General features: G+C 40.5%; 2 protein-coding genes across 11 annotated transcripts in view; both read left to right on the top strand.

The window, feature by feature from the left end:
* The first annotated feature begins 167 nt into the window (after nt 1–167).
* Nucleotides 168–14652, top strand: part of LOC112565581 (quinone oxidoreductase PIG3-like) — a 20932-nt gene continuing 6447 nt past the window's right edge. Inside the window, exons 1-8 of one of the 2 annotated variants that reach the window (XR_003099442.1) lie at nt 168–346; nt 1347–1490; nt 1727–1862; nt 2332–2463; nt 2594–2806; nt 3341–3445; nt 3999–4090; nt 4463–4744. Coding sequence is in view for 1 of the 2 variants with exons in the window: in XM_025241109.1 (XP_025096894.1) it covers nt 233–346; nt 1347–1490; nt 1727–1862; nt 2332–2463; nt 2594–2806; nt 3341–3445; nt 3999–4090; nt 4463–4657 (1131 nt within the window). In the remaining variant the exon portion in view is untranslated. Of the gene's footprint in view, nt 347–1346; nt 1491–1726; nt 1863–2331; nt 2464–2593; nt 2807–3340; nt 3446–3998; nt 4091–4462; nt 5134–14652 lie in introns of those variants that run through there. The other variant, XM_025241109.1, reaches the window with a different exon arrangement.
* Nucleotides 8914–14652, top strand: part of LOC112565578 (quinone oxidoreductase PIG3-like) — a 12186-nt gene continuing 6447 nt past the window's right edge. Inside the window, exons 1-2 of one of the 9 annotated variants that reach the window (XM_025241099.1) lie at nt 8914–8954; nt 11388–11706. In XM_025241099.1, the coding sequence (XP_025096884.1) occupies nt 8929–8954; nt 11388–11706 (345 nt within the window). In that variant the 5' untranslated portion in view covers nt 8914–8928. Of the gene's footprint in view, nt 8955–9821; nt 10425–11224; nt 11255–11387; nt 11707–14652 lie in introns of those variants that run through there. The other 8 variants (XM_025241106.1, XM_025241104.1, XM_025241105.1 and 5 more) reach the window with 8 other exon arrangements.

Below are 14652 nucleotides of genomic sequence, written 5' to 3'. Positions count from 1 at the left end.
AAAAATATAGATCGGAAAGTAAACAAATTAGACTATAATAAAGCTAGATTTATAAGAGATTACGTAAATCTTTTAAGTAATATACTAAGTCAAAATAGGAAAATAGATTATTTTTTTATTTTAGTTAGCGATATGTCCTGTTCTGTCATTTTAGAGCACGGAATTAAATCCTGTTATGTCGTCTGTCGAGAGATAGCAAGGAAATGATTAGGTCCCGAAGGAAGATAGTGTAATGGTTGTGAGGGCGCTCTCTCCATTTCATATTATATCGTTCACATACAGTATAGGTGTCCTGTCCAAAATAATATATTTCTCTTTTTATGAGTCTTGTACTGCTAGTCAACAAGTAAGGAACGTTAATTGTTATTGCTGTGTATCAAAGTATTTTTACTCAGTTAACATTTAGATAAGTGAGTTAGTAGATAAAGGTATTAGTAGTGCTAGTCACTCGTGCTGCCGGTCCACGTAGCAGTCCTGCTGTAGGCAGTGTACATTTCACAGAGGCGTGACTGTACTTATTTAATTGATACTATCACGGTAAAGACCAGTGACAATATTAAGACCATTTACCAATAATGGGAACTATAGTATACATTGCAATCAAAGTGACAGAAGAAAAAGGTCCTAATGCAAAAAATAAGCGTCAAAAGCGACCTTTGCACCCGTCAAATTTGAGAAGGCCATATGAAAACACATTAACACAGCTTTACTTCCTATTGTAGGAATATCGACTTGTGTAATAGCCAGAACATTGAACACATTTTACCTTGTCATGTAAACATTCAAACCAGCTATGTGGGGGAGATGGTGGTAGTGGCAGTTATGACTGGGGAAAAGCATTTAACATGTTATGTCCATTTAACACAAATGAAATAAGACTAAAGATGTATAAACAACATGCCACCATCTCATAGTGTAGTTCTTGGCTTGACATAAAGCAGCTTTAGATTGCTATTGCTGTGGGTCAAAACTGAAAGGCACTTGTAATTATTTAGGTTTCAAAGTTATTAGCTTTCATTCTCCAAAATTGTTTCAGTTATTAAAATAAATGTCTACCTCTTGAAAAATGTGCAATGCAATTATGGATAATGACTTTACAACCCCTTGAAATTTTTGATCAGCCTTTACTCCAAATGGATTATTTGGTGATTTGTGATTATGGCGTTAACAACATATTTAATAGTGAATAAAATATATTCTTTCTTCACTTATATTTTTACCTATTTCATTTATTTAAAAGCTGACGTTTTTTTCCTGATCTGTTAAGTCATAGTTCATTGTATTTATATGTAATTAATTTGCCAAAAGTAAATGACAGTACTTTAATTATGATAACTTTGACTCAGATCATGATGAGAGCAGTTCAGATAGACCAGCCTGGAGGACCTGAGAACCTTTATATTGGACAAGTTCCTATTCCCACACCAGGCAGTAAGGAAATACTGATACAAGTCAAAGCTACAGCAATCAACAGGGCTGATACACTGCAAGTAAGAAAATAGTAAATTATTTTTCTTTAACGTTTGTCTGATCTGCTTAGATCAATTTTTACAAAATATTTTGGAAATGATGACCTTTTGTACAGCTATTATGTCAGACTATAGTTTTTAAAATAGTCAAATTATGGATAGTCTTCTTAACCCTATAATAAACAAAATTCCAACTATGTTTTCGTGATCTTACAATGTTATCATTATTACATATTTTTCAAATGAAATGTATATAGAGGCGTGGGATGTATCCACCACCTCCAGGTGTGACAGACATTCTGGGACTGGAAGCTGCTGGTATTATAAGTAAATTAGGACCTGGATGCAGTGGGCGGTGGGCAGTTGGTGACAGAGTAATGACTCTTTTATCAGGTATTTATTGAATTTTCAGAATTACATTCAATAATAAAATGCACATTTTTAGGAATAGGCTAGCTACAAGTATTAATACATCACAGAATCTACCATCAGTATTGCTATCAACACTTTTTTAATATAGCTACAAAATTGTTGCTTAAAAGTACTTTATGTCATAGTGTATCCACAATCTTTCAGTTTTATGTTACATTTTACCACTTAATGTAAATAAGCTTTCATGTCTAATGCATCTTTAATAGTTAAATACCACTTAAATATCAAAGACCATTAATTTTTTTATTTTTTTTTTACATGTTATGTTCTTTTATATGAGGAATTTTCTTGCAGCTAATCATAAGACACTAAAACAGAATATTGGTTGAGTGAAGATGCAACATTTCTTTGCACTATAATTATGTCAGTCATTAATTGGATTGTAAATAAAACACAAAACTTCAAAATATTAACACCATTGACTTTAAAGGTGGTGGCAATGCAGAATATGTGGTGTCACCTGAAGGGCTACTTATGCCAATCCCATCTGGGATGGACTTTACAGAAGCTGCTGCTATACCAGAAGTGTGGCTCACAGCATTTAAACTGCTCCACACTGTTGGTGAGCTCTCCTCTGCTCAGTTTTATACAAAAGGGAAAAAGGAGTGAGAGAAAGAGAGAGAGATTAGAGAGTCTGTCAAGCAGTGTCCTGGTGTCTATATTAAAGAAAAAAGGTTGTGTATGGTTTTTAGGAAAAGTACAGGCAGGTGAATCAGTTCTTATCCATGCTGGGGCAAGTGGAGTGGGAACTGCAGCCATTCAGCTATGCATTCAGGCTAAAGCTCATCCATACATCACTGCTGGCAGTTCCGCCAAAATCCAATCAGCAGTTCGCCTTGGTGCAGTGGAAGGGTTTAACTATAAGGAAGAAAATGTGGGTGCTAGAGTACTGGAGGCCACTGGAGGTAGGATTTGGTTTTGCTTTAGATTAGATTATAAAGAGCACTTAGCAGCTGGGATATCTAGATCTTGAAACCCATCATGTATATTTTGATCTTTTAATTTTCTACTGCTTTTGTAACCTCTGTAATTGATACTACTTCTGGTAAAAAAAAAGTAAAAATACTTTTAACTCTGGATAAAAGTTTTAGAATTCAAATAGAAATAGAGTTCCAAAAGTTAAAAGAATTTCAATGAATAAAGTGGACACAATTTTCTTTTGTGAAACCTGAAGGTTTATTTCATCATAATATTTCAAAATAATCACATGAAGATAATTTCTTATATGTGAAGACTGAACACAAAACAGATGCAAATTCTGAAACAGAAGATCTTCACACTTTAGGACTTCTTCTCATATTTGTGTATATACATACGCCATACTATAAGGGAAGTTACCAAGTTAATGTTGCCTAAAGGATCAATATATTAAGGTGTTCACCCAATGAACTGTAATTTATTACCATTGCTTTTCCTGAGCAAGTGTACGGTATGTCCAGGAAAGGGTGTAAATGTCATTCTTGACTGTGTTGGAAGTTCCATGTATGAGCATAATCTCAATGCCATTGCTGTAGACGGTAGATGGATCATATATGGACTTCTAGGTAAGTAGAACATATCTGTCATATTTTTTATGATAACAGTTTATTTGTGAAGGAAAAGAAGAGCTTGAGTGTTGTATACACCTGCTCAAAAGTTATCTGGATGGCTCAGAGTGGTCTTCAGACTCTAATAAGTAGACATTTTCAAAAGTATCTGCAGTTCTACACGATGACAGGCATGTCCTATCAGAAAAGTTCTGTCAGCTTCCATCAGGCCACTCATTCTGTGTTTGCTTGTAAAGCTGCTACTAATTGCATCTCAAATAGTCATATTTTATTCACACACACTTTAGTTATCATTGATATATATTCATTTTCTTCTTTCCCATTAGCTTGCACAGTTTATTGAGTTGTTTTCTTATATCTTTTTAGATCTGTTAAGAGTGTCTGATTTTTAAATGTTCAGTACACATACTCAGAGTACAAAATTTTAATGAGAGGACTTTTCCTGATTGTCTGATCATTTCATGTATTTTTTTAAAAGTATGATAATTTCATTAGACTGAACTTTGAGAATTGAGAATTGTGTGATGAAAACACTTTCAGTATATTGCAGGTGGTGGAGATGTGAGTGGTGATTTTCTGCGCAAAGTGCTTTCTAAAAGAATTACTCTGACAGGGACAACCCTTCGAGCTCGATCACTTGAGGTACACAGCTCCTTACTGCATGATTTTTACAAGACAACAAATTTTTCTCCGCACTCTTTACCATGTGTGATTCGTTTTCTGATTTTCACAAATTCTTCAAATGCTATAAACCATCCTTTAATAGTTAATGGCAAAATCCCTAACAACTCTAAAGCATGGTCTCCATTCATTACCATCTGCAGCTTTAAAACTGTTTTCAATTTGTTTTATCATATTTGTCAAATTTGTTTTTATTGTCATTACTTTTGTCAGTCTACTTCACCTTTAGATTCTGCTGCTGATCCTTACCTCACAGTTCTTCCACCATCACCTCCATTTATTTTTTACTATTTTCACTTTAGATATCACCAAGTGTTTATTTTTTTCTTTCAGTTCAAGCAAGAGCTGGTCTCCAACTTCACTAAAGATGTGCTACCTTTGTTTGAAAACGGGGCATTCAAGCCAATTATTCACACTGTCCTAAGTCTTGAGAAAATTGCAGAAGCTCATAAGTTGATGGAAGCAAATGTCAATACAGGCAAAATTATTCTGACGGTCAACTCAGGAGACGAACACCAAGAACTTTGATATAAAATGGGGTTATATTTTGGATGCTGTTGCTGCTCAACTCCTTTGAAAACTGCAAAATCTTTTTATCACATGGTGGAATGTGGCATTTGTCTGTGCTATTAATAGGAAAGAGAATCATAACTCTGAGAAGTGTGACTGTACTGAATATATGGATCTATAAAATTTTTTTAACATTTGGATTTCATTCTTTAGCAAAATCAGATTGTGATATTAAAGATAAAATTTAGATTTTGATACTATTAATGCAAAAGGATTTGTTCACTATTACTTTATAAAGGATGGTTTTGGAGAAAAGTTAGTGAATGGAGGTACTTGGTATGTTTTATGGCTTTTTGGAATGAAAAGTATGCTACCTTACAAATCTTTAGAGTAATGAAAGCGCTTTAACTTTTGGGCGATGATTTGTATGCATCATTGTGTACAGGAATAAATGCTGCCAGTGTTGAGTCCGTAATAAACAAGTAAGAATGCAACCGTTTATGTTGAAAATTAGGTTTGGATTTTGATGTGTGCTCTTACCCTGCATATGTAAATGCACCCTTATGTGCATACATCTGCAGTTACATATCAACTCTTGTATGTATGCATAGAAGTGTGCACACACTTGAATGTGGCCATAAACAGAATCTTTTTAACTCGTTTTTTCTTTTTCTTTTTTTTTTTTACTTCTGAATCACACATTAGCTATGGAAAAACTAACAAGACAATAATATATTTGAAATAATCATATTTTTAATTTGTGCATTTAAGACAGTGTTTTTAATTGTTTTTTAAAGTTAAAACACTGCACAAATGTTAAAAGTATGGGTAATCTGAAGGCAAAAGAGAAAAAAAGGTCATATATTCCATCAGTTACTGAAACTAAATAGATAGTATTGACAGGAATGTTTCATTGTATCAACATCGCTGACCAGTCCCAGCCCTTCATCCTGCATTGTGATGCCAGTGGCACTGGCCTGGGAGCCGTGCTGTACCAACATCAACAGGGCGAACTCAAGGTAATCGCATACGCCAGCAGAGGGCTCAACAAGACAGAAGTGAACTACCCCGCACACAAGCGAGAATTTCTCGCTCTGAAATGGGCCATAACAGAGAAGTTTCACGACTACATCTTAGGCTCCCGCGTCACCGTGGTTACTGACAACAACCCGCTTTGCCATGTGCTGAAGAATGCAAAGTTAGACGCAGTTAGCCACAGATGGTTGTCATCCCTCTCATTGTACGACTTCGACCTCGTGTACAAACAGGGCTCGACACACACCGATGCTGACGGGTTGTCAAGGCGACCGCAGGACCCGCCAGAAGCAGATGAAGAATACAGAGACACCTTAGAGAAAGTTGGGTTCCTACTGGAGAAAGCGAGGAAATTTCAAGACGATACCCCACAAGTTGTAAATCGAAGTGCAGTTGTGAGCATACTGACAGCCAAAAGTGCAGGAAGGCCAGTACATTCCATTCAGCAGACAACCCGGCAGACCACGCCCATGTCACGTGACAATGACGTCACTGACAACTTCACTCCAGCCGTCGAAGCTGTCGTAAGGGACCCAAACATGATTCCGGACGGCATCCTAGAGCCGGAGGGCGGGGAGCAAGACTTTGCCACCCTGACAGTCGACGACTGGCGGAAGTTACAGCAGCAAGACCCTCACATAGCCGCTGTCTGCCAAGCGCTCAAAGAAGGAACTGACCTGACAGTGACGGGGCCAGAGACCAGGATATACGCCAGGGAGAGGAAGAGCCTGGTGCTAGAACATGGTGTGCTCTACCGGCGTGTGTCTGACGCCACATCAACCCGGGTGCAGCTGGTGGTACCCCGCTCCATGCGACAGGAGGCGATGAGAGGTGTGCACGATGAGCTCTACCACACCCACTTTGACGATGCCATACGACACGCACGAATGCGTTTTTTCTGGCCGTTCATGGCGGCTGATCTCAAGAGGAAAATCCAGAGCTGCGAACGGTGCGTTCGCAGTGGGACTCACGCGCAGAAAGCACCCATGTCAACCATCGTGACATCACACCCACTGGAGCTGCTGACCATAGATTTTCTCACCATTGAGGTCAAAGGGGAAAAGCAGAACATACTGGTCATTATGGACCATTTTACGAAGTTCGCGCAAGCAATACTGACGAGAGACCAAACAGCACGAACGACAGCCAGGGCTCTGTGGAACGAGTTCTTCATGACTTATGGATTCCCCGGCAGAATTCTGTCTGATCAAGGTCGGGATTTTGAGTCAAAACTCATCCAAGAACTGTGTAGCCTGGCCGGAATCCAGAAATGCAGGACCACGCCCTATCACCCTGCGGAAACCTGTGGAAAGGTGGAATAGAACGCTGATCGGTATGCTGCGAACTCTAGAGACTGAACAGAAGAAAGACTGGAGGAAACACCTGAAGTCTGTGGTACATGCCTACAACTCGTGCATACACAGCAGCACGGGATTCTCACCCTCCTACCTGTTCTACGGACGGCACCCAAGACTGCCAGTCGACCTGGCATTTGGCCTGGACATAGGGAAGCGACAAGGGAAGAGTTGCAGGCAGTATGTGCAGGACCTGAAAGAGAGCCTCCGTAGTGCATACAGAATGGCCACAGAGCAAATGGAAAAGGCCTCTCTTAAGAACAAGATAAGGTATGATGCAGGAGCTTTGGCAGCTACCTTAGAAGTGGGAGACAGAGTCCTGGTAAAGAAGATGGGGCCACGAATTACATCCAAAGTGGATGACCGCTGGGAGGAAGGAGTTTTTATCGTGATGGACAAAATGAACAATATACCGGTGTATGTAGTTCAACGAGAGGACGGCTCCGGACCAAAACGGACACTCCATCGCAATCTATTACTCCCAGTGGGTGCATTAGGCTGGGCACCACCTTTGGCCCAGGAAAGAACCACCAGAAACAACAATCCCAGACAGCGCACAGACGAGGTAGCAGCCACACCCCCCGACTGTGGAAATGGTGAGGAGGACGAACCGGTGCAATTTCCAGACATCGAAGTGGGCCTGGAGTTGAGGCCAGAGGCACCAGAGTTTATTCCAGCAGCGGTACCTGCAGAAAACCGGCAGGAGGAAGTAGAGCAGGAAGATGAAACAGAGGAGATAGCAGAGAGCGACAGTGAAGAGGAAGATGAAACAGAGGAGATGGCAGAGAGCGACAGTGAAGAGCAGCAACCTCTACGCCGCTCTGACAGAATCCGCCGACCGGTGGACAGATTAAATCTTATGCACCGATGTGCAAGTGGTAATCAGTCGGACAGGGCGAAGTTGCATGGTGTCCGACAAGAGATGGCAAATCTTTTAGCTTCTAGTCAGAAAGCTCCCCACCAGATGATGCAGTCTGTATGGTTAGCCATAAACGACGTAATGGAGGTGTTGGACAGGTGGTTCAGCTTACCTGTAATTGAAACTGATGTGTGATCGGTCGAACCTTTTTCTTCAGCAGCTTTATTTTGACAGACACCTTTAGGGGAGTTCTGAAATTTTGTTGTATTGAATTGATGTACATGGATGTGTAATACTTGTTATGCTATGGTAATTAGGTATATATGCTGCAGTTTGACTGTAGAGATTTGTTCACGGGGAAATCTTGTTTATGTTCGGGTTGATGTTTCCGTTTTTTTCAAATGTAATTGAAAGGAAACATTTTTTTTCTTTCCCCGGGTAAGTGTAGCACTCTAGAAGTGTACGATGAAATTGTTTAGTGTAAGGTTCGCGTCAGGGTTAGTGTCAGGAGACGCGTCACGAATTAGCCTAATTCGAGGCCAGGTAATTATAGGTAGGCGGGGATCAGTAACAGCGGACAGTGGGGGGAAACCTTTTCTGTCCGTTTTTACGACCTGACAGGGCGCCGTGACTTATAGAGGGGATCGAGAACTAGAGCCGGGGGTGGCAGATGTAGTAGGTACGGGAATAGCGCAGTAGGCAGTAGTAGCGTTAGTATTAGAGCGATAGCGTTAGGTACAGGTAGATTGGGTGACGAGTAGTCACGTGTCTGCTTAGTATATAGTTAGAGGTAGATGTTTAGTCGGGGCCTTTTCTTCCAAAACACATCACAGTAGCAAGTCGGTGGGGGGCCAGAGAGGAGGCAGGCCAGCAACCGAGAAAAGAGTTGAATAAAGAAATTTCAACGTGAGAAACCATCTTGTGTTTTTTTCCTGTTCAACGTAGCCCAACCCTACGTAGCCATTGACGTATTGGTTACAGTATGTTTACGCATTTGCATTTTTCAGCACTCCTTGGCACAAAAGCCAGTGACTTATGAAATGTGCTATCGGAACATAAGCGGAGGGTAAAAATATAGATTGAAAAGTAAACAAATTAGACTATAATTAAGCTAGATTTATAAGAGATTGCGTGAATCTTTTAAATGTTACGCTAAGTCAGAATTGGAAAATAGCATTATTTTTTTTATTTTAGTTAGTGATATGTCCTGTTCTGTCATTTTTGAGCACGGAATTAAATCACCTGTTATGTTGTCTGTCGAGAGATAGAAAGAAATAGGTCCCGAAGGAAGATAGTGTAATGCAGCATTTCTCAACCTTTTATTTGTGACGCCCCCTCCCCCCCTGACGAACAAAGGTATGTCCGCGCATCCCCCGTAGCCAGCAATGTAAGCTAATTTCACTAATACCGGTATAAGAAACTTTTAAAAAATGACCACCTTCGCGCCCCCCTGTTTGAGAACCGCTGGAGTAATGGTTGTAAGGGCTCTCTCTCTCCGTTTCATATTACAGTCAAATCTCGCTACTATGCCACCTACCGGGACCGAGCAAAAGTGGCATAGTAGCGAGAGTGGCATAATACCGAGGGTTCGTAAAAACGGCTTTATTTGCTCAAGTTATCCGTCAGTCCAAAGCTCTCAAGAATCGTCGGCTTCGCTAGCTGTCTCCTCTCATTCTCCCCCTCACCTCTTCGTCCTCCACCCCTCCCAACCACATCCGCGCACCTGCATCCTGTCGCTAGTCGACCCCCTCCCGCTCTTTCTGTCACCCGGACAACGACCACCCCCCATCGCCAGCCTCCACCCTCCCTTAGTGCGTGCTATACGTTCCATCCCACCTAACTGCGATGTTCCACACTACCGTAATAATTTTAATAATCGAGCACTGCGCGGAATTTCACAACTTGTGCCTCTTAACAATCACACAAAAGTGGCGAGAGTAGGTGGTGGCATAGTAAATTTATTTTGCATTGAATTTTGTCGGGACCGAGCAAAAGTGGTATAATACCGAGAGTGGCATATATAGTAGCGAGGTGGCATAGTGACTGTATATCGTTCACATACAGTATAGGTGTCCTGTTCAAAATAATATATTTCTCTTTTTATGAGTCTTGCACTGCTAGTCAACAAGTAAGGAACGTTAATTGTTATTGCTGTGTATCAAAGTATTTTTACTCGGTTAACAGTTAGATAAATGAGTCACAGAGGCGTGACTGTACGTACTTATAGCTCTGAGGGAAGGAAGGGGCTGCCGCGTCATGTGCTATCTGTTTTTCTCACCTGCTCAAGGACGTTTTGAATTGTGGTAAATACTTCGCAGATGACCGAAGGTAAAGGAGAATTTCTATCGTGCCGTAAGGACTGATACAAGTGACCTGACTGTGTCTGAGGGTATAATGCTGCTTGCATACAGCTGCCGAACTGTGTTTCTTTTTTAGATCTTCCTTGCACATTCCTGTCGTCGTTTCTTCATTGTCCTTCGTTCTACTGTTTGCCATTGTGTAAACCGTCTACCCTCATCCTCAGTGCGTGCGGGTGGTGTGTGATTACTTTGTATCTCGCCTGTGCACAGGGAAACTGTTTTATTGTACTTATTTTTATTTGTTTATTCTAATCTATTTTTTATGTGGGTGTTAAAGATGTATAAGATGTTTCTCTTGCATTATTTTACGTTAAATCTGTTTTGGAACGTGAATTTTGTCTTTGTCGTTGTTGTGTGGTCTGCGCTCAGCTGCGGTTCGAATGGTATGCGACAAATTGGTGGAGATGCGGGGTACAGCCCTACCCTAAAATCCTCGAACCCTTGAGCGCAGACTTGTCTTGATTTGTAACGTCTTTGTACAGGTAGTCCTCGACTTACGACGGGGATCCGTTCTTAACGCGGCGTCGTAAACCGAATTTCGACGTATAAGTTCATACAGTACTGTACCATAATAGCAGTACAGTACTGCAAACACTTAGCCTATCCAAACACCTATCCTAACACAGTACCCTACATAATTATCAATAAACATAAGTACAGTAAAGTATTGTGCAGTACACTACGCTTTGTTATCAATGTCGCTTTCATAGGAGCAGATCCTGTCACGTGTTCAAGGATGCGATCTTTATCCTTGATAATCGTAGCGACAGTCAAACGACTAAGTCCTAATGACCTGCCAATTTCTGTTGCTGTTTCCCCTTCTTAGATTGCCTTATTTTATCCACTTTCACCTCCATGGTGATGGCCTTCCTTTTCTTTGATGCACTGACCTCGTAAGTCGGAATGAGCGTCGTAACCACGAAACGACGTAACTCGAGACCGTCGTAACCCGAGGACTACCTGTATTTAGCGGTGACGGACTGCGCGGAGGTTGCCTGTCCTTCCAGTACGTGTTCGTGTGGTGCTTCACGTATTTCGTTGGATCTGAAGGTTGTCTCTGTTGTCTGTTCTTGCAGCTCAGTGGTTGGTGGGACATTTGCTGACCTTGCTTTATTAAGGTTTTTTCTTTTTCTGTATAGTTCTTTCTTGGCCATGGAGCGAAGAGAGTTCGACTGCTTTGATAGGGAGTTGTATGTGATCCGGGCTGCCTCTGAACGGCGTATGATCTTGGTTAGAAGTGGAACCCCTCTTCATTCCATCGACTACGAGGGACTGAAGAGTGAGATAAGACAAAAGTGGGAGAAGGAGCACAGCAAGGTTAGTGACGTTGGTGTGCAGCAAGCACCATGCGTGGATCCTGATGTCGGGGTGCTCCATCCAAGCATGACGAGAGGGGCGGACAGGGGGTCTGGTGTACCCAGTACCCGGGCCCGCGGCTGTCAAGGGGGCCCGGCCTTGGTCAGTGGATTTTTTTCTTCTTCTTCTCCTTTTCTTTTACTGGGAAAATAATTTACGATTACAAGTACAAGGGGCCAGGAGAGGTCGTCTGTCCCGGGGCCCGGGCTGGCTCTCGGCGGCCCTGGCTCCATCTTGGGGGAGGGGAGATTTGTCACGTGCTTCCTGGGTGGTCAAGGTAAGGTGGGGGGAGCCTGGTGGAGGTCACACAGCTTTACTTCCTATTTTAGGAATATCGACTTGTGTAATAGCCAGAACATTGTATACATTTTACCTTATCATGTAAACATTCAAACCAGCTAGTAGAACCATGCTAATGCATGACAAAGAAAGGGACTCGGAACCCTTTGGCCATACTAGGTGCAGTTTTCAGCTAGTGGTAATGGTTCTCCTTGTCTAAGACAGGATATGTAGAAGGTGGAACCCAAACATTTCTTTCTCCTGGCTTTGCCTTCCTTCATTTGGGTACCCAACTGCCACAAATGGGGCAAGTTTTCCAGTCAGACCAAGATGAGTCTTAAACCAGTGACTTGCTGTGGTCCTCCACTATCCACCAAGCAAATGTGACTCCTTTTAGGGTTGTGGGGGAGATGGTGGTAGTGGCAGTTATGACTGGGGGAAAGCATTTAACATGTTATGTCCATTTAACACAAATGAAATAAGACTAAAGATGTATAAACAACATGCCACCATCTCATAGTGTAGTTCTTGGCTTGACATAAAGCAGCTTTAGATTGCTGTTGCTGTGGGTCAAAATTGAAAGGCACTTGTAATTGTTTAGGTTTCAAAGTAATTAGCTTTCATTCTCCAAAATTGTTTCAGTTATTAAAAATAAATGTCTACCTCTTGAAAAATGTGCAGTACAATTATGGATAATGACTTTACAACCCCTTGAAATTTTCGATCAGCCTTTACTCCAAATGGATTATTTGGTGATTTGTGATTATGGCTTTAACAACATATTTAATAGTGAATAAAATATATTCTTTCTTCACTTATATTTTTACCTATGTCTTTCATTTACCAGCTGAGGTGTTTTCCCTGGCCCCGTATGCAAGAAACACCGTTAGCCAATCGTAGCGATAGAGCCTTTCGGTCCGAAAGCTATAGCAGCGATAGTCTCCCCACTAACGTGGTATGCAGGGACACGCCGATAGAGCTCCACTAGCTTTCGGCGCGGGAAGGCAGTTCTATAAATAGCTTCCGGGTAGGCCCGATTTTCATGCGCTACTGCGCATGTATTTGTTTTAAAAGTAGCGTTTACTTTTTCTCCCTGACGATGTCCTAGTTGCAGAAAAACGGGAAACGAAACGTATGCGAAAAGCCAATTTCAGTGACATGGAAATAAAAATTTTGTTAGAGGAGATATCCATGGAAGACAAAATTCTTTCCAGCTGCTTCTCCAACAAAAGAACGATACCAAAAAAAAAAAAAAAAAAAAAAAAAACAACCCCACCAAACAAACAAAACAAAAAAAAAAAAAGAAATTTGGAAAAAAAATCGCGGCCAAGGTGTCGGCAAGCAGGGTGGCTGTTCTGTACCAGAAATAAAAGATAAATGGATCTACAAAAATAGACAATGCTTCAAAAAAAAAAAAAAAAAAAAAGCGAGGCAAATAAAACAGTTGGAGACAGGGAATGCCACCACCTGAATATGAAGAGGCTGTTGCTGCGATCCTTGGCAATAACACCTACCCTGATCAGTGGTATTGGAGGTAAGTGACACATTAACTGGCTAAAAAAAGTATATAAAACATTAAATGACAGAATAATTACTTATTTTTATTTATATTTTTTATGAAATTATAATATTATAATATTATAATAGAAAATGTGATTATGTTTGCAAATCAGCTGGATGTAGGGAGGGGAGCAGTGAAACATATTGTATGCGTTGGATGTTTAAATCACACTTATAATTGTTAATATTACACGCTTTACATTCTTGGTAACTGGGGACACAGCACCACAGGTTGAAATGGCTTGGTTTAATCTTGCCTCAAATGCAACCATTATTTACTTTTCTTTTATTGCTTATACATCAGCTATATGCTTGTTGATTAAATGAAGTACAATTTTTAAAACATGTTTTTTTTATTCCAGTGAATGGTCCAGATTCACAGGAGGTAAGCAGGCTGAATGAATTTATGTTTTACGGTGGCTCTATTGTGAACTTTGCGCGCAGAATGCTGTGTTCTGAAGTTTGTGTGCAACATGCTTCCATCTCAACAAGTAACACACAATATCTTAAAATTTACATAGTGACATTTATTTTACTCTCAAACAGTCACAATCACACATTTTAAAACACAATGAAAAGTGAATAATTGAATCCACACACAAATATATATATCCACATTTAAATGATATTTTCTGTCCATTTTTGCAGGATTGATAATTTTCTGATACTTTACACTAAATCAGTTTGTGGATAACATCACTTTTCTTTAGAATGCTATTGATGTATATGCAGAAATCTAATTGCCACTCTTGCAACCATCATTTACTACATATTTTTCTTTGCTCTGCCACAGAATATTCAAGTCCCTTCAAATCGTTGACAAACTTCTACCTGTCAACACCACCCTGGACAACACGAAAACCCTTAGAATGAAAAAAAGAAAAACAGCCAGCAAAGGAGATACAGAGCAACAGCTCATGATATAACATTTCAAAGACCAAAAAGCAGTCTATTATAAGCCAAATGGAACTAGAAATTAAAATCTCAAACTAGAAGTCTGGCTGATAAACGCTAAATAAGCAAGCTAGACAAAGAGATAAATGATAATTAAAACTAGCAGTACTGCCAGTGTATGCATTTTTGTATATTAGAGTGGATCTGTATACAGTTAAAAAATGTGGGTTACAGTACAAAGTATCAACACACACACACCCCTGCAACAGCTATTCAAAAGTGAGATGCAATGCAAACTAAAAAATGTGGGTTACA

The sequence above is a fragment of the Pomacea canaliculata genome, linkage group LG6 (assembly GCF_003073045.1).
Source record: "Pomacea canaliculata isolate SZHN2017 linkage group LG6, ASM307304v1, whole genome shotgun sequence".
Taxonomy (NCBI): Eukaryota; Metazoa; Mollusca; class Gastropoda; order Architaenioglossa; family Ampullariidae; genus Pomacea; species Pomacea canaliculata.
The sequence above is the reverse complement of the archived record's forward strand: the minus strand, read 5'-3'. Positions and strand labels throughout refer to the sequence as shown.